Consider the following 18,907-nt stretch of genomic DNA (forward strand, 5'->3'; position numbering starts at 1 on the left):
TGCAGTGTGCAAATTATTGAAATAAAAAAATATTTTGTATTAACAAATAACGTTATTTCATCAATAGACACCTTTTACATATTTTTAGAATATATTTGAAACTGCACATAACAATCTAAATCCAGGAAGGTGCCCCCTACGGGCCTACTGGTGACAATTCAGGCAGTTCGATTTCTCCCCCGGATTTAATTATTAGTGATGCAATGGCGAGGTAGCCAATAGTACAGCTTATTCAGGTGGATGAACTTAATCCATTATTAAAATAAAGATACATTATTTATTTTAAAAAATTCAGAGTAATAATAACTTAATAATGAAATAAGGAAGGTTCATTAGTTTCTTACACTGTCTTGACGATACTTACACAAATTAGCATTTTTAATGCAGGACTTGTGAGTGTGTTAGTATTTTTACTTTTATAAGATGATAACAGCTATCATTCTTCAAATCTTTTATGAATGTTTAGCTGCAGCTGTCAGATAGTTTTGACTTTTTTCCATTATATATTTCAACATAACATACGTGGACTTTTCCAAAACATTTTCGATCGAAACATTTCTTCCCAAACATTTCTTACCTGATATTCTTTTACTTTTTTTCCATTACATTTTTCGACCTAATATTTGTGGACTTTTTTTCACATTTTTCGACCTAGTATTTTCTACTTTTTTTTATTATCCATGGCCATTTTTGACCTAACATATGTGGACTTTTTTCACATTTTTTGACCTAATATTTTACTTTTTTTTCCCAGAATATTTTTGACCTAATTTTTTTCCCCATCATTATATATATTATATATTTTGATTTCCCCCCGCCCCACGTCATTTTATTTTACTTTTATTTTTAACGTAATACTTTTTACCATTTTTATCAACCTACCATATTAGGACGTTTGTTTTCAAAACATTTGACACCACATATTAATTTCTTTTTGTCCAGAAAAAAACAAGCCAACCATTCAGCTCTGTGGCATTAATGTTTCTTAAGCGTGTTCATTCATTTTTAGTTGTTTCTGAGAACAAACCGTTTTCTGGTGAAGTGGCGTGTGACATTTTTAGATCGTGGGGACAAAAAGAACTTCACAGGATTCTTGTGGTTTTACATACAGACTTACATTTGGTTAAATGCAGTCCTTGATTCCATTTAAGCTTCTCAACCAAACAGCTCTAACCACATCTAGTGGGGAGACTGCTGACACAATCTCAAAGTTAAGTTTAGCATGAAGCCTCACCCATTCTGCTCCCCGTTATAGACCCTCACTCTTTCAACTGCTGCTTCCTAAAGGGTCTGTAAATCAGTTTATAGGGTTGTATGGAACGGTTTGTCAGTGGCCTAATAACTCAAATCAGAAAACAGATAGTTCTCCAACAAGCTCCAGTGCATTTAATTACATCTGCTCGCATAATCATTATAAACAGCCTGCAAAAAAACAACTTCAGATATAAATTAAAATGTCCTTATTATTATTATACTATTGCAAATACATTTCCAATGAAAACACAGCAATGCTTTATAAAAATGTGGCTCAAAACCACCAAATAGTGTGTTCTTTCCCAGCAGATGAAGATTAAAAGCTTGACAAGTGATACGGCTTTCAAACAGAGCTCAAGTTAATTTTGAAAAAATCGAAGGGCAGAAAAAAAAATTGTGGTGATATGGTGGAGGCAAAAGTCCCTCCCACTTGGCATGGACAGTCATCTCAGTCATTTGTGTTGGACGTGGAGCAGGTGGTGGAGACGGCGGAGGTTGACACGCCGAGAGGCGCCGGGCGTGTGTGTAGCGCGACTGAGCCACAGCAGCAGAGCACCTCTGTGGAGGTCCTTCACATGGCTTTCACTTTGATCTGCTTCATCTTCATCTGCTTCTTCTCGATCTTCTTCTGCTCACGTCGCTGCGCCGCCTCCTAAAGAAACAAAAAGAAATATTTGAGACGTTATTTGTTTGCTTTACTTCAATGGGATTTAATTATATTGTTGGGAAGCTCCTGATTTGCTTTGAAGCTGAAAGTTATGAGAAGATTGGTTGACGATAATCATGCAGCAAAAGGCAGCAGCTGGCTTAGCTTAGCATCAAACTCACAAATGGGGGAAAATAGCTACCTATCCAACATCACCCTACCAGAAGCTCTAAAGCCCGATTAAGAGGGCCTTAACTGGTTTATACGGGTGAAAAGAATAACAGCAGATTAATTTCTGTAAAAAACAAGTAAGCAGCTTTCCCAAAAAAGGTCCAACTGTCCCTGTGACGGACTGTGTGTGTGTGTGTGTGTGCCCTCTCTAACCTCCAGGCGACGTTGTCTCTCAGGGTCCTCCTCGCTCATGATCCTCTCCTTCTCGGCCCTCTTCTTCTCCTCCCGGCGGGTCTGTGCGGCCTCCTGCCGCTGAGCGTGGGTCTGCTTCAGGAAGTTCTCCTCCACACGAGCTCGGTTCCGGTCAGCTTTCATTTTGCCCTGCGCACGCCGGGAGGACAGAGCGCACGCAGAGTAAGTGTGTGGCCATTTGGACGCAGCGTGGGGCTCCACGCCGCTGCAATCCTGCTCACCTCTCTGTTCAGGCGGAGCTTCTTGACTTTGTCGATGCTGTAGATCACCATGTTCATGAGAGGCAGCAGAGATTCCATGTCTTTGGGAGAAGTGTTGCCCATGCCAGGCACTACCCAGAAACATCGAGTACATTAAACATCGAGGTTAAACGAAGGGGTCATGAGGTACAGTGACGATATGAGAGAGGAAACGCTCACCATTAAATGTAAACAACAGCGTCCTCTTGGTCTCAGGCAGCTTTAAGGGCTGACCCTCCCTGAAAGATAAAACACACACAGGAACTAAGTACCACAGAGAAAGTATTCATGTTAAATATTCTCCATGTCAGAGATTAAAAAGATTACATAATTACTTACTCTTGCATAACTTTTGGACCAGAAAATTGGTCCGAGAAGTGGATGGACTCGATCTTTTCAGCATTATTGGTGATATAATGCACCATCTAAAAAGACACATAAAGGGAGGTGTGCTTTGAGCAAACAAGACCTCGGTTATAAAAACATTGTGCGTGAGGCGAGCGAACCGACAAATCACCTTGTTGTCCATCACCCCGTCCGTGACCTCGCCCATCTCACTTAGAATAGACAGAGAGTCAGGAAGCCCAAACTTGGCCCCTGACTTGGGCTTGTCACCGCAGAACTCACTCTGTGGAGAAAGAAAAACATTGTTTGTCCCAAAAGGGGAAATACCCAAAATAGACAACACATGAAACAGTTTTTCATGTAGTAACAGCATTACTGTATGATGACTTTTGCATTATTTCACGTGAAGAAGTTGGAAGTTTTTTTTCTTTTACCAAGTCCTGCATCTCCTTCTGGAGCTTCGCCATCACCTTCTTAGTGCCAACGGCAAACACAAAAGTGTCCATGTCGTCTTCATTAAGAGTTACTTTGATTTGCTGCAAACAGAGAGGGAGACATCCACTACTTTTAGAAGCACGTTCCAGTACTCAGTGTTCCCCTTCACAGACTCCACGGACCGATACGCACCACTTGATCACCGACGGGCCTCATCATCCTGGCCAGGACGTTGAGCAGGTCCTGCCTCTTCAGGAACTGGAGCAGACCAAATGAAAGAAACATTACATGGCCGCGTATTGAAGACAACACAGCGACACCAACAGTCATATACATGATGCCATCGGTCCTACCTTGAGTTGGATCAGCATGCCTTCACAGCACACACGTCCAGAGCACCACAGGTTGTAGATGTGCTCATTTTCCTGATTCAGCTTCCCGGTGCTCACCGCTTCTTTACTGGTGCCGTCATCACCTGCGCACACCAATTAACACGAGCTCTGCTTCACGTCGACTGTTACAATGGCAGCAGCCGCATTCGCACACCGCTGACGGACACTCACCAACTAGTGCAAAGTTGCTCTCTAGAAGCTCCTTGTGCGAGTTGAACCAGGCCTGAGCGAGGCGGCTGTTCTTGTTCTTGCCAATGAGGTAGTTCATGATGTAGGCCAACAGGCCGGTGACCATCAGGATCTCCATGTAGTAACTCTCCCAGCTGTTCTGCAGATGTGCCGGAACCTGGATAGAAACAACAAGCGTTCATTGAATGAATTGAACAAAGAATATTTGGCCGACACCAAATGCTTTGCAGAGAGCAGATCACAGTTGGTAGAAGACGGAGGAGTGTGGAACACACGGAGAAGATCTAAACTATAAACCCAGCTTACCGTGTGGATTATGAGGGGGTCTTTCATGGAGTGGCCCTTCTCCATGTCCCCAATCCCCTCGAACTCCTCCTGGTCATATTTACTGTACATGTCTTGATCCTGAAGGAAACATGAGGTTGAATTAGTTTAGCTACATCATGAATTAATCTAAAGGATTTATTATGAAATACGTGGTCAAAAGGTATGCTTTTATTAGTGAAAATCAGAAGACGACGTACCTGTGCCTCGGAGTCCTCAAAGCCATCCAGGCCATCCTCCAGCTCCACAGTGGCTTCATCTTCATCCTCCTCCTCCTCTTCGGGCTGCGAGGACGGCGAGGCGCGAGGAGGAGGAGCAGTTTCTGCCTCCGCCGCTTGATCGTCGTTCATGTCCTCAAACTCAGCAAAGTCGTTGTCATCAAAGTCCGCGATGTCCTCGCCGTCATCAAAGTCATCGTTGTAGCGTCCCCTGGAGACTGGGAAGGCCAGGAGCAGCAGCAGGGCGGGAACCAGGAGGTGCACACTACGCATGGTGGCACCTGCACCAAGGAGGGGGAGAAGCACAGTGAAAGACGGTTAAAGCAACAGGCAGGAACACTGTGAGGACGAGAGCGGGGTGGAAGAAGAGACAGACGGTCAAATGCACAAGTTTAACATGTATGCCAAATGGACATGCTAAACAAACACACGTTTCAAATGCACAACTCAGTTCAGCTAACTACCCCCCCTTTGCGAGGTGTATCAGTGTGTTAATGGGGCTACTAAACTAAACCCATTAAGTGTGGGGACAGTGTCCACCTGACAGATATTTAACAAAGTACTCCAAACTAAGGCCTCAGCCAGTAAGTTATAACCGTGTAAAGAGCCCAGAGTAAACTCGACCACAATACAGCAGCCAGGCCCGGTCGTGTCCTCACAGCGGACATTCATGGGACAAACGACGAGTTAAGGAAGAAACCGCTACGTAGATCTCCTCACAGATTAAGTCACTTTAAATGGGGTTGAAGCTGTAGCATATCAGTAGCTCCTGGTTAGCTAGTGTTAATGCTACACTAAAGGCACGACGTAAAGGCTAAGCGAGGTCCCATTTAAAAAGTTGTACTAGTCGGGGGTTAAATCCGGTGGATGTGCAACCAGAGATGTCGCTAGCCCGACGAACTTTAGCCGAATGTCCAACGTTTGCGGCTCGCCTGCTAACATGGTGATGTTAAGTGACATCTGGGACTAACGGCGGTGGCATTCAAGTGATAGTAATCAATTCGTAGTAATTCAGCGGTAATGACTTAAATGAGGAAACCGCAAATCATACGCGGACCCATCCCCCCCCCCAGCACTCACTCACTTCATCATTAGCTGCTCGCAAATCTGGCATTAGCATGCTAACGGTGGCTAACTAGCATGGCACCTTGTTGCTAGCAGGCTGATACTGTACGGAAAGTAGTGCCGTTCTCTTTTATACGACTGAAATAATTAGTCTCATTCCAGCAAAACAAGTCGATCGACCGAATATAGTGCGTACCTGTAAATTTACCGTGGCAATAAACGTTCAGGTCAAGTAGCTTGAACTGTCCTTGTAGTAATGTTTCCCGTTTCGCCTGAAGCAGGAGACTCCTCGACTTAGGACCAACCTTTCAAAGCAAAAGTATTGCGGTAGGATGTCTCAATTACCCCCGTCAACGCCATGAAAGTCACGTGACAGCCGCATATGTGTAGTACTCTGATGAACTCCGAGGTTTTATTTTGAAATACGTTTTACCGGATGTCTTGGGAAACCGGTATTACTCTGGTGCCAGTGAGAAGGATCTCAGCCCGGCGGCGCCTCCTAGTGGTCACAGTATATAATTACGACGGTGTCAATTTAATATTTAATTAGTGTCGTTTGTGTTTCCACTACTGTCATAATAGGTTTACAGTAAAGTAGTCTGCAAACAATCGTCTTCCTGGATTCATACACCACAATATAGAATTCTTGGTATTTTATAGGATTTACAATTACACTTAATATTGTTTCTATCTATAATTATTCTGTTATAGACAATATACAATGCCTAACCCATGTATCATTAATCTATTTTCTGTATTTTGGTGTGCATTGTTTATAACGTTACGTAATTGTTAACAACGTATAGACTCCTTCAAGCATTAATAAAAGCCGTTTGAGTTTATCATTAAAGCAACTTCTTTAACTACCCCACCCCCTTAAATATCATTTTTACACCTCTATTAAACTTTTGTGGCCTCATTAAGATCAATACAAATGTATCTTTATTTATAAGCAGTTATGTAAGCACCTGTTACAAGTTTTGGAATATGGTATATGCGGAACCATTCAACCGGCCTCTGTGAGCGCTGCCAGACCGCCACAGCACCTGTAATAGATACAGCTCAGATAGGAAAGACATGCTGGAAGAAATGGAAACACAAGGGATGAAAGGAGTGTACTAGAGTGGGGGTCTAGTAAGCTTGGAAGAAGGCGCTTTACCCACTTTTTGCGGGCAACGGGGCTGATGGGGAAAGTATAAGCGTTGGGAACCAGAAGGTGGCGGTATTGCAACATAAAGGATGCAAGCCGCCGTTAAATACCACAGAAGAAGAACACGATGACATTTGAGCCACACGGACTCATTAGAGTGTTGCACATTTCGGCAGAACATGTGGAACACGCGTTTATATCGTCGCTGGTTTAAACTGCGGGTGGCAACATTTTACGGTCATTATGAACGTAATTTATATTGAAAGCATGAATAGAGTACAGTTATAATAAATGTTATTAGAATTGAATAACCTTACCTGCCTTTAATTTCGCTGAAAATGGGAAAATCGAAGGTAAGTTAAGGCCTGTATTAGCAACCTAGCCTTAAGTGAAGGCCGTTGTTAGCATGCTGTGTGCGTAACACTTTTATTTCAAGACGTTATTTAACATTAATCTTTGTTCTGTTGTGACCATATGAACATATTTTTTTCCAAAGTGAAACCTACTGAACGTAAAAGTGATGGTGAACTTGTGATAATGTCAGAGCAGGATTATCCGGAAAGTTAGCTAGTATCTTAGCTAAATTAACTTTATAAGCGTATCATAGTTCAAATCCGAATCAGTCAAACGCTATTTTTTCTTTTCACAATAATCAATCCAATTAATCCCTTTTTGTGATTTTTAGACCAAGAACCAGAAGAAATCTCGAGCCACAGCTAACCATGTGGCCGAGGAGATCTTCTCCGCAGTTCCCCACTCCTTCGTGTTTCATCGGGGTCTGATTGGGAAAAACGTGGGTCGGCTCATCGTGGATGTGCGGAGAGTCATGGAGCCCTTCACCGCGGAGTCTCTGAAGGTTTGTCTAACTAGCAGACACTGATGTGACCGTTCACTCTCCTCGATGGGACCACGTGCTTTGGAAACTCGTACGGTCGCCTCCAATGGCCACACAACTGGTTATTAGGGGCTTTATTTGAACATCTGAGTAAAAGACTTCCCGACTATAATCACCGTATCCTGCTGAGTCACATTCACTGTGTCTGATCTTTTTTTTTTTTTTGCTCCTTTAAAAAAAAAAAAACAGGTTCGGAAGAAGAATGTGCTGAAAGACTTTGTAGCTGTTGCAGGACCACTTGGAGTGACCCACTTCATGATCTTCAGCAGGACTCCCACTTCCGTCAACATGGTACGTTCACGTTAATCGCTGCCCTGGTACTGAAGGCCCATTATTACCACGTAAAGCCTGAACCACATTTCTTGCCTTTTCAGAGACTTGCTCGACTTCCCAAAGGTCCCACTCTTCATTTCAAAGTCCTCAAGGTAAAAACATGAACCGTATGGTTGAAACGCCAGTATAATGGACGGTTGGGCTCAGATGATGACATTTTAAGAATTGACTGTTGGTGATGTTTTCAAAGTAAACGCACTGATGTGCCCAAACTGTCAATGTAATGTTTAAGCCTAATTTATTTATGCCTCTTAAACAACTCTTTAACGTTTTATTTATTTTCAGTACTCTCTTGTAAAAGATGTGGTTTCATCTCTGAAGAAGCACCGGATGCACGAGCAGCAGTTCACACACCATCCGCTACTCATCCTCAATAACTTTGGATCCGACGGCATGCACGTCAAACTCATGTCCACCATGTTTCAGAACATGTTTCCCTCGATTAATGTGCACAAGGTAGGTTCTTCTATCGGTAACGTTGTGTTGTAGTCACTTTGGTTGACCCCAAGATTCAAAGCCTTGTTGGCATGATGACTGTATAGTCTTCTGAGATTTCCTTTGAAGATTCATTTAAAAGTAAACGCTTTCTGATTTCCGAGTCTTGAGTCTTTCAAAATTGTAAACATTTAACCGCAAGTCCATGCAAGAAATAAAGATGTGGTTGTTTTTCAGATAAGCCTCAATAATATCAAGAGGTGCGTGCTGCTGAGTTACAACCCAGAGACCGAGGAAATTGAATTTCGTCATTAGTAAGTAATATTTTGTATTGCACTTTTAGCGTAGTTGTTGTCGTTTTCATGGAAGATTGGCTCGGATGATGACAGATTGTGACTTGACTGTTCAGTGATATTTGTTCAAAGTAAACGCACTGATGGGCCTCCTTACAACAAACTGCCACGTGGTTTTATTGCGTAAATGCCCCACTGACCGACACACACAACGTGTTTTCAACCTGCAGCAGCATGAAGGTCGTCCCTGTGGGAATGAGCCGTGGGGTCAAGAAGCTGATGCAGGAGAGGTTCCCCAACATGAGCAAGTTTGAAGACATCAGTGAGCTGATGATAAAGTAAGGGCCGTGTGTACAATTGCTTCAGTCCCAAGGTCAACGGGTTGCTTGCTTTGGTCACAACCCGCAACTATTTTGTGCTCTTTTTCTTCTCAGGGGGGCAAACCTCTCAGAAAGTGAAGCAGAGCAAGACGGGGATCACAACATAACGGAACTACCACAGGTCTACTCCGGCCGAGGTAACATGGCGTCCCAGCAGAGCGCCGTCCGTTTGACCGAGGTGAGAACAGTGCGGGGGTGAAGCCCTTTTAAACCATGGTATGTCGCTTGGATGGCTCCTGAATTGTTGCCCTGTGTTCCTCAGATTGGTCCTCGTATGACGCTGCAGCTGATGAAGATACAGGAAGGCATGGGAAATGGGAACATCCTTTATCACACCATGAGTGAGTTCACTCGGGTCCTTTATTTAATATTGCTTTATTTGTGGTGCACATGATGAAGAAAATCACTATGAATTCTATGATTTCTCTAAAAGTAAACGCTTACTGATGCATCAGAAGACCGGTTAGAGAGTAAACCCGCTGTGAGTTGTCTTCTCATGAAGTTTTTATGCACTCTGTTTACTAGTTTCCAAGACGGAGGAGGAAATCCAGGAGATCCTGAACAGGAAGCAGGCTCAGCTCCAAGAGAAGCTCGGACGCCGTAAAAAGCAGGAGCAGAACATCGCTGACAAGCAAGAGAAACGAGACGCCAACAAGTAATGTGACCTCGTAGATGATTTAACCTTTCCGACGAATCCCATTTTTTAAAATGCGTTTTCCGTGTAACACTTTTCCTTCCCAACAGGAAAAAGAGCCTTGAAGGCATTAAGAGGAAACAAGCTGAGGCTGAAGAGGACAGTGAGGTGGAGGATCCCGGGATGCAGGACAATGAGGTTGCTGTTGTTGAATCTGACGACGAGGTGGAGTACTACAGACAGGCTGTGGGACGGGAGCCAGATGAAGGTGAATAAGACATTATGCTGTGAATCAACAGCTCTGCTGGGATGTTTGATTTATTGACCAAGAGTCTTTCCCTTTCCCCTTCTCCTGTGCAGACATGTTCCCTGCGACCAAGAGGAGGCACGGCTCCGAGCGAACCCACGGACCTGGCAAGAAGAGGAAGATGTCACCGGGTAAACCATTTAGAAAAGACCAAGACGGCAAATCGCCCAAGAGAAACGGCCCAGGAGGACAGAGAGACAAAATGGGAAAGGGGTGGAAGAAGGACGGGGAGAAAGCATTTGGCCGTGACACGAAGCCCGGCCGAAAGCCTTTCGGAGGAAAGAAACCTGGCGAGCGGGGGGAGAAGAAATTTGGCGGGAAGAAAACGTTTGATAAAAATAAGGACAAATCCTTCAAATCTAAAGGTTCGAAAGGCAAGCCAGCCTTCAAGAAGAAAGGCGTAAGGCACGGCTCTAAACAGAGGAAAGGGAAGGGCTGAAGCTCTGCCTCTTCTCACTGGACTTGGACTTAATGTTTGATGTGCTCAACCTCCAGGAGGCAGCAAATATCAGTTTGTTTGTTTATGGCTGAAAATCAGCAGAGAACAAAAGTGCTTAATTTTCCACAATGTATGACTAATGCTACTTGTTACATAGCATTGTTGAATAAACTGTTTGAATATGATTTGGTCAACTTATTGGATGGGTTTATTGTGGCAGTTTCCTGGGAGATGTACTTTTTTTTTCTTTTCTTTTTTCTTCCATTTAATGTTTTTCTAATTTGTCTCCATCTCTTTGGACTCAGTAGCAGACGTGCATGAAGATTTTTGGAATTTTAGGAATGTGCCCTGCAGTATTTAGTAATTATCTTCCACGTGCAGAAACATAGTTGTGTTTCTTGAGGAAGTCGGGCTTCATGGGGGGGAAGGAAGAGGAAGTAACTGAATTTTTAAAGTGTGCCCTCATTTCTCTCTGGTTGAGAAAGTGACAGCAGGGTCTTTGTGATCGGTAAGTAGACATTTATGTTCAATACAAATAGAATTCTTAATGCACCATGCATTAATGTCAGTCTCCATTTATCGTAAGGTTATATAAGCCTACTTTTTGATGCTCAAAACAAAACGTGTTTGTGAAAATGATTTATAACTTCCAGGACATCTTGTTCAACCATCATGCTGCACGTGATCGGTAATGATAAAGAACCACGAAGCGGTTGAACAAAAGTACAAAACCACCGTAAAGTTACCAAATAGGAGAAAAGGGACTTTAAGCTAAATGTGAGGTGTTTTGTGACTCATAGATCTTAGTCGTGGCCGGTATCAGACCTCATTACCAGCCCGACCCTCACGTTCAATATGTCCAGGAACCAGACATATTTATGAAGTCAATCACTGACTTCTACAGTAACCCGGCTAACTTTGTTTTAGACATTAAATGTCAATCACACTGGCCGACTCAACTCCCGCGTCGCTCAGCCTGCTATTGAGCGCGAGCCGGCAGCACGTGAATACCTTTAGTAATATTAGTATTTAGTTTGGATGGAACTGAAAGGTTCAGGCAGAAAAGCACAGCTGTCTGGTGGAAGGTGCATCAAAAATTATTTTAAAATATCTACTTGTGTTTCGTTGCTGATTTCCCAACTAACATGTTTCGTTATGCACCTTCAACACCTACAGACACACACGTACGCAACACTACTGCGACCACAGTGTTCACACCATATGTGTTGTGTTCCTGTCAAACATCTTGACGCCCTCTGATTCAGGTGTCTTTATTGTGTGATTTTTATCTGCTGCCATTCATTTCTTAAGGTTCTGTAGTCAAACGTATAAACGTGATGCTAAAACACTTAAGCTTTACACAATTGTGATCATGTGATGCCGGTCTAAATGTATCCTGCTGCACTTTTTTTCTGTCTAACATTGCAAACATAAACTGCATTTGCCTTTTGTAACATTTACCCATGTTCGTTAATAAACCTACTTACAGTTTACAGATTTAGGACGGCCCAGCTGTGTGGCGGCAGCAATCCCGATGGCGCACAACTTCTCGGAGTGTGAGAAGTTCCAGAAGGCCCTGCTGCCCTCCATGTACGGCGTCGAGTTCGTCGTGGCCCTGGTCGGGAACCTGTTCGCCCTGTGGCTGCTGGCGGGCCGAGAGAGGCGGAACTGGCACACCGGGGTGGTCCTGGCCTGTAACCTGGCCATCAGCGACCTGCTGTATGTGCTGACCCTGCCCCTGCTCATCGCCTACTACTCCCTGGACAAACACTGGGTGTTTGGCGATGCCGCGTGCAAAATCGAGCGGTTCCTCTTCACCTGCAACCTGTACGTGAGCATCTTCTTCGTCATGGCGATCGGTGTGAACCGCTGCGTGGCCCTCAAGTTTCCCTTCTTCACCCGATCTTACTTGGAGCCCATCCACGCCAAGGCCGCCAGTGTCCTCATCTGGGTCCTGGTGGGGGTCATTTCCTGCCCCGTGCTGAGGTGGGCCTCAGTTTGCCCCAGCCAACACAACAACAACACCCTGTGCGTGTCCTACTGCGACCCCAATCCCGGTGACAAAAACTCTCACTTCTCCTACAAAGTGTTCCTGGCTGTGTTTGGTTGTGTAGTTCCCTTCTTGGTTACTTTCTCGTGCTACTTTGCGGTGATTTCGGCGGTGTGGAAAAACAGCTCTGTGACCCCGCTGGAGAAACGTAAGGTGGCCCTGTTGGTCACATCGGTGCTGGTGCTCTACGCCATTTCCTTTGTGCCGTACCACGTCTTCCAGAAGTATCACTTGTACTTGAGAATCCATTATCTGAAGAGCCCCGTCTGTTGGGTGTACGACATGTACCAGGTGTCAAAGGGCCTGGCGACTCTGAACATGTGCCTGCATCCAATCCTCTACATGGCTCTGTTTGACAGCATGAGAGTGGCTTGTTGTGGGCGGAGCCCGGAGGACAAGCCCGACCGGGGCTGAGGAGGACGTTTGAAGCTGCTGCTCGGTAGCTTTTCTGGAAAGTCCGTCATGTTCCAAGGCTGTGAAGAACCGCTCTAGTTTTGTGATTTGTGTTTGCTTATTTCAGTAATTGTCCGGTTCATTTTGCAAAAATATTTTCTGTAATAAATATGGCTTTAATGGTGTAATGTGCTTTATCCGATTCACTTCCTGTCTGGCCAAAAAACACATTCATATTAGAATCCAACATCCTTCATGGTTGGTTGTGTAATTAGAGCCCTTTCGATATGTCAGAGAGGAATCCAGGGCCCTGTTCCTTGTACGTGGTTAACTGAGTTAGCCGGATAATTTGATGACGTAGATCAGGCTTTTCGGTTCCCCGGAGCAGGTTTGTCTAAATCACCAAAGCAACACATCAAAAAACTTGAACCTGCTCCGGCGCAGGTTTATCTGAGCTGCTGGATTAGTTCATCAATCCCCCGGATAAAAAGGCAGCTCACTTCCTCATTGATGAAGGAGCGATATCAGTTAGATTAACGTTCTATAGGGACAGACTTTAGCCGCGATGACGTCCTGTACGAGCGCTACAGATGCTGAGGACAAGGAATCATTTATTTACAAGAAGATTTCCCTGAGCTGAAACGTTGCGTGATGAACACCACACGCTGCAGCCGAGCATCCACTGTCCCACATACTGTCTCACACACTCCTTTCTCTCATACTGTCTCACACACTGTCTCTCATCCTGTGTCACACTCTCATGTCTCACACGGTGTCTGACACACTGTCTCTACCGTTCTGTCTGTACAGTGTTGCAATGCAGAGAACATCTGGAAAGCCGCTGCATGTCGTGCTCTTCGTAAAGTTCTGTTGGTTTATTTGTCGTTTAATAAACTTCTGGATGTTCCACATTTCGCTGCTTCAATTGATCAAATGTTTGATTATGAACAATGGATATATAATGATTCTCCCACACACATATAAAATGGATATATAATGATTCTCCCACACACATATAAAACTGCTAAAGGTATCTACTGTATATGGTCATTTGAATACATAAGCTGATACAGTAGATATATCCTATTCATTCGTATCAATTAGATTCTTTGGGCTTGTTTTCATCTATATGTTCTGAAAGAGTTGAGATCATTATTCTCATTGGATGATGATCATCCATGAAGCCTCCTGACAGCGGACACATTTAAATATAATATGATTGATTAGAGTGACGAGGCACTTAAATGAGCAGTTACATTTTACCAACACTCACATTTAACGTTAACTTGTCTGTGATACTTTGTCGGGCTTGTGGCCTCGCAGTTGGGCGCTGTCAGTTTTTGTCATGACTATATGATTCATTTAATTTAATTTTGTATCGCACAATATCGCAAATTTGCCTCAGAGGTCTTTACAGTCTGTATACGTGTGACAGAAACCCTCACATCGGCACAGGAAAAACTCCTCAAACAATGAAAAAGCATTCGATGGGGAGAATAAAGGGAAGAAACCTTTAGAGACACAGGACGATCCTCCCTGGGACGGACACACTGCGATGGACGTACAGAATGAACAACGTAAAATATGTGTAATACATTAAATTCATCCGACAGAAATGATTCAAATTAACATATTATCTCATCATATGTGTTCATGCTCATCTCCTGCTCGTCAGTGGAGAAAAAAGACGCTCTTCCTTTAAGTTTATTTGTCGTTATACTGTTAAAAAATCCTGAGACGAGATGGTTTGAGCGCCGATCCGCCTTCGTGTTCTCTTTGAGGAAGTGTTTTGATGAAGCAATGCTGACATGTGACCTTCTCATCCCAGTTATTAATTATAGGATTTCTTTTTTAGTTATTTTAAAAGATGAGCGGTGAATGCATTCACCAATACACAATAAAAAAAGCATTTTATTAAACAAGTAAATAGAAGTAAAATAAACATTTGTGTTCTGATGTGTAGACACGGCCATCGTTGGCAGATTCCCCCCTCTATCATCCTGTATTTAAAAGAAATCATAATATAAAGGGAAATTTGTTTAAGCTTATACTACCGTTGAAAGGTTTGGGGTCACCCAGACAATTTCATACACATTTTTATTTATCAAATGAGTTGCAAAATGAATAGAAAATAGTCAAGACATTGACAAGGTTAGAAATAATGATGAATAATGATTAATTAATTATTAACATTTGCAGCAATAACGGCATTGCAGACCGTTGGCATTCTAGCGGTTGATTTGTTGAGGTTATGTGTAGAATTTGACCCCACGCTTCCTGAAGCACACGGTCAAGCTGCTCCCACAACAGCTCAATGCGGTTGAGATCTGGTGACTGCGCTGGCCACACTATTGCAAACAGCATAGCAGCTGCCTGCTTATTCCCTAAATAGTTCTTGCATCATTTGGAGGTGTGCTTTGGGTCATTCTCCTCTTGCAGGAGGAAATGTGCTTCAATCTGCTGTCCACACGTTGGCATGGCGTTGCAAAATGGAGTGATAGCCTTCCTTATTTAAGATTCCTTTTACTGCATAGAAATATTCCACTTTACCAGCACCGAAGCAGCCCCAGACCATCACTCTTTCTTTGTTAATGGCCAGTGTCATATGGTTATTCTTTGCCACTCTGCATATAAGGCCAGTTTCAGTTTCTTTGTAATTTCTTGCATGGAATAGCCTTAATTTCTAAGAACAAGAATAGGGTGGCGAGTTTCTCATAAAACTTCTTATTTTCTGGCCATTTTGAGAGTATAATTGAAGCCACAGATGTGATGATTCAGATACTCAACGACACAGGAAGGTCAGTTTTATAGCTTCTTTCGCCAGCATAACTGTTTCAGCTGTGCTAACATAATTTCACAAGGGTTTTCTACTCATCCATTAGTTTTCTAAGGCGATTAGCAAACACAATATACCATTACAACACTGGACTGATAGTTGCTTGAAATAGGCCGCTATACACCTGTGCAGATATTTCATTAAAAAAAACAGACGTTTCCACCTAGAATAGTCATTTACGAAATTATCAATGTATAGAGTGTATCTCTGATTAATTTAATGCTATCTTCATTGAAATAAACAATGTTTTTCTTTGTAAAAATAAGGGAATTTAAAAAAAAATTGAACGGTAGTGTACATTTGTTTTTCACCCTCCCCACAGTAGAATTTAGTTTTGATATCAACGATCAAGAAACCAGGCTCTTATTGTGAAGCTTAAAGTTAGACAAACGTCGGGCTTTTACTGTGAAGTTAAAGTCCCGGAAGTGTTTGCGTTGGCGGTTGCACTCGGCTCACGGTGCTACGCTCTTTACGGCCCCGAAGCTAAGCTAGCCGAGAAGATGCCGTCGATGGAATACGACGAGTGAGTGGGTTTTCATCGACATTTAATAATTTCCGCGTGTATTAAGGATATCGCATCCCTCTAATATATATCTCTCCCCTCCAGCTCCAAGCCCAGCTGGGCAGACCAAGTCGAGGAGGAGGTGGATGAAGGTAAAGAACTAACGGCGTTAACGTTAGCTAATGCTAGCAGAGCCCCGGTAGTCTGGTGTCCGCAATAGGAGGCCGGATACGCGGCTTTCGCACGTGGTTGTCGGGCGTAACTCTCCCGATAACATGAAAACGCACCAGCGATGTGTTTGGTATCTAAAGTTTAATATGTTTGAGCAATAAGTTTGACCGGATGAAATAAAATGTATTGTTGAGCTATGTAGCTAACCGACATATGCTATGGCCCGTGGTGAGTGACGTAGGCAGTGTCACCCACTGGGAACGTAATGGCAGCTTAAAGTTAGCAAGCATGTTCCAGGATTCAGGGAATTCAATTAATGTCCTGGGTTAAATATTAATTCTGAATGTGATGACATTCTGCGGGGCTGCTTTGTTGCTGACACAATAGTGCTGTGTTGTTGGATTGTTGTGTATCGGTTCACACAATCTAAAGGCTTCATCCGCAGACAACTGGCTTTGTGCGCTGAATCCAACCCGACTCGTTGTTTCTCTTTGCCAGGCACACTACCACCGCCCAAAGAAACCATCAAAGGAAATATAAAAACTATCATTGAATACAAAATAGATGATGACGGAAAGAAGTTCAAGGTAAGCAAATGTCAATTAGACTTTTCATCTTTTTAATTGAACAGACTTCATTGTAACACAGCTGATGGAAGTGTTCATATGTGGGTCTCTACATCAACTGTTATCTACCAACTGAAACCGCCCGAGGCTGCGATGGCAGCACCACAGCTGGAAAATTAATTATGCATCTTCGGCCTGTTTGTTCCTTCAGATTATCCGAATCTTCAAGATCGAGACCAGAAAAGCCTCCAAAGCCGTTGCCAGGAGAAAGGTTCGCTTTTGGACAAAATCTAGTTGCATTCACTTTGAAATGAAGACACTCGGGGGGAATGTCGGGCTTCATGAATTATATTCTCATTTCAGAACTGGAAGAAATTTGGCAACTCTGAGTTTGACGCTCCCGGTCCTAATGTGGCCACCACCACAGTCAGTGATGATGTCTTCATGACTTTCATCTCCAGCAAGGAGGTGAGGATCCATTGTGGCCTTTTTACTGGTTGTTTTACGTAATAACGGGCGGCAACAGTCTGTACTTCGCTGGGTTTACTTTCTGACCCCCCCCCCTCACCTCCCCCGCAGGACTTGAACGCTCAAGATCAGGATGAAGATCCCATGAACAAACTGAAAGGCCAGAAGATTGTGTCTTGCCGTATTTGTAAAGGCGACCATTGGACCACGCGCTGTCCGTACAAGGACACCCTGGGCCCGATGCAGAAGGAGCTGGCCGAACAGCTCGGCCTCACCACCGCAGACAAGGACAAGCCCGCTGGCTCCGGTACCGGCAGCTCCCCGCGCACACTGTCAGGATTTTGATTGGTTGGCCGTTTCTTACGTTTTAACTGATGTGGCCTGCTCTTGTTCTTTCTCTCTCCAGCGGAGCCAGAGCCGGCGCAGCCCGCGCAGAGCAAGACCGGGAAGTACGTGCCCCCGAGCCTGAGGGACGGAAGCACGCGGAGAGGGGAGTCCATGCAGCCCAACCGGAGGGGTGGATGTAAGTGGATCCGCCTTTTTCTTCACTTGATTCATTGGACGTTTGCTTTGAATCGGTACAAACTGCCCGTGTTTGCCCGCGACAGCTGACGACAACGCCACGATCCGTGTGACCAATCTGTCGGAGGACACCCGCGAGACCGACTTGCAGGAGCTCTTCAGGCCATTTGGCTCCATCTCGAGGATTTATCTGGCCAAGGACAAGAACACCGGACAGTCCAAGGTCAGTGCTCCTCTTCAGAATACACACGGAAACACTTCAAGAAATGAGTTTATAACCTGTAGACACTTAGTCACTAGCTGGCCTTGCCTACATGAATCAGAACAGCCGTCTAAAGACCAGCCGCTTTGTTTTCTGCAGGGTTTTGCTTTCATCAGCTTCCACCGCCGGGAGGATGCAGCCAGAGCCATCACTGGAGTGTCAGGATTCGGATACGATCATCTTATTCTCAACGTTGAATGGGCCAAGTAAGTTATCAGCTTTATATGGTCATTGAAGTATTTTTTTTGGTTGTTGATGCTAACCGTATTTAATTTATTCTCTGCAGACCGTCAAACAACTGAGGAATCATTCAGGATACATTCGAGCAAGACGCCAGATTTTATTGTTGTGGTAAAACGTGGCTGTTACCGAAATAAAATCACATTGTCACTATCGTCTTGTTTTCATTCTCTGGTTTAGCTTTAAAATGTTAGTATTGGGTGCAGTTTGGTTTTATGACTCATCACGGTAAACAGTCTGGCCTCCACATCCGTGATGAAACTAAACTTTCATATCTACAGCCGTGATCGTTCTGACAAACCGATCATGCACTGCAACACTCAGTGTGATCCAGTAGCAGCGGTGACTTATGGTTCTCAATCGCTGGCTAGTTGACTCTTCCCCCAAAATACTTTGGATTGTGGACAACATTTAAAAGTAATTCCAGTTGATTAGAAATTCAGATTCCCATAATGCAAATACCATGACTGAAAGAACTAGGTCACGGGTACAAGTGGCTGA

The 18,907-nt window shown here is 43.9% G+C and overlaps 3 protein-coding genes across 4 annotated transcripts; 2 read left to right on the forward strand and 1 right to left on the reverse strand.

Moving 5' to 3' along the window:
- Positions 1-1,360: 1,360 nt before the first annotated feature.
- Positions 1,361-5,936, reverse strand: ccdc47 (coiled-coil domain containing 47). 2 transcript variants are annotated; one of them, XM_040191751.2, is made up of 13 exons: positions 5,739-5,936; positions 4,448-4,746; positions 4,230-4,328; positions 3,906-4,080; positions 3,696-3,817; positions 3,535-3,600; positions 3,342-3,443; positions 3,080-3,190; positions 2,902-2,987; positions 2,743-2,801; positions 2,545-2,654; positions 2,285-2,452; positions 1,361-1,906 (listed from the first exon to the last, which is right to left on the reverse strand). In XM_040191751.2, the coding sequence occupies exons 2-13, from the start codon at positions 4,736-4,738 to the stop codon at positions 1,826-1,828; spliced, it is 1,470 nt and encodes a 489-aa protein (XP_040047685.2). In that variant the 5' UTR covers positions 4,739-4,746; positions 5,739-5,936; the 3' UTR covers positions 1,361-1,825. The 2 variants fall into 2 exon arrangements, with proteins under 2 accessions (XP_040047685.2, XP_040047684.2); XM_040191750.2 differs by having other exon boundaries at positions 5,727-5,936.
- Positions 5,937-6,754: 818 nt separating this feature from the next.
- LOC120827804 (suppressor of SWI4 1 homolog) lies at positions 6,755-12,973 on the forward strand. The gene is made up of 13 exons (XM_078084737.1): positions 6,755-7,033; positions 7,366-7,536; positions 7,765-7,866; positions 7,950-8,000; positions 8,194-8,364; positions 8,581-8,657; positions 8,867-8,974; positions 9,071-9,194; positions 9,279-9,357; positions 9,542-9,671; positions 9,761-9,918; positions 10,011-10,393; positions 11,886-12,973. The coding sequence occupies exons 1-13, from the start codon at positions 7,019-7,021 to the stop codon at positions 12,858-12,860; spliced, it is 2,544 nt and encodes an 847-aa protein (XP_077940863.1). The 5' UTR covers positions 6,755-7,018; the 3' UTR covers positions 12,861-12,973.
- A 2,993-nt stretch (positions 12,974-15,966) lies between these two features.
- Positions 15,967-18,556, forward strand: eif3g (eukaryotic translation initiation factor 3, subunit G). The gene is made up of 10 exons (XM_040191861.2): positions 15,967-16,198; positions 16,283-16,329; positions 16,847-16,935; positions 17,126-17,185; positions 17,278-17,382; positions 17,494-17,689; positions 17,789-17,905; positions 17,991-18,127; positions 18,266-18,372; positions 18,453-18,556. Exons 1-10 carry the CDS (start codon positions 16,176-16,178, stop codon positions 18,466-18,468), a joined length of 897 nt encoding a protein of 298 aa, XP_040047795.1. The 5' UTR covers positions 15,967-16,175; the 3' UTR covers positions 18,469-18,556.
- Positions 18,557-18,907: the final 351 nt, after the last annotated feature.

Source organism: Gasterosteus aculeatus, chromosome 11 (genome assembly GCF_964276395.1).
Source record: "Gasterosteus aculeatus chromosome 11, fGasAcu3.hap1.1, whole genome shotgun sequence".
NCBI classification, from domain to species: domain Eukaryota; kingdom Metazoa; phylum Chordata; class Actinopteri; order Perciformes; family Gasterosteidae; genus Gasterosteus; species Gasterosteus aculeatus.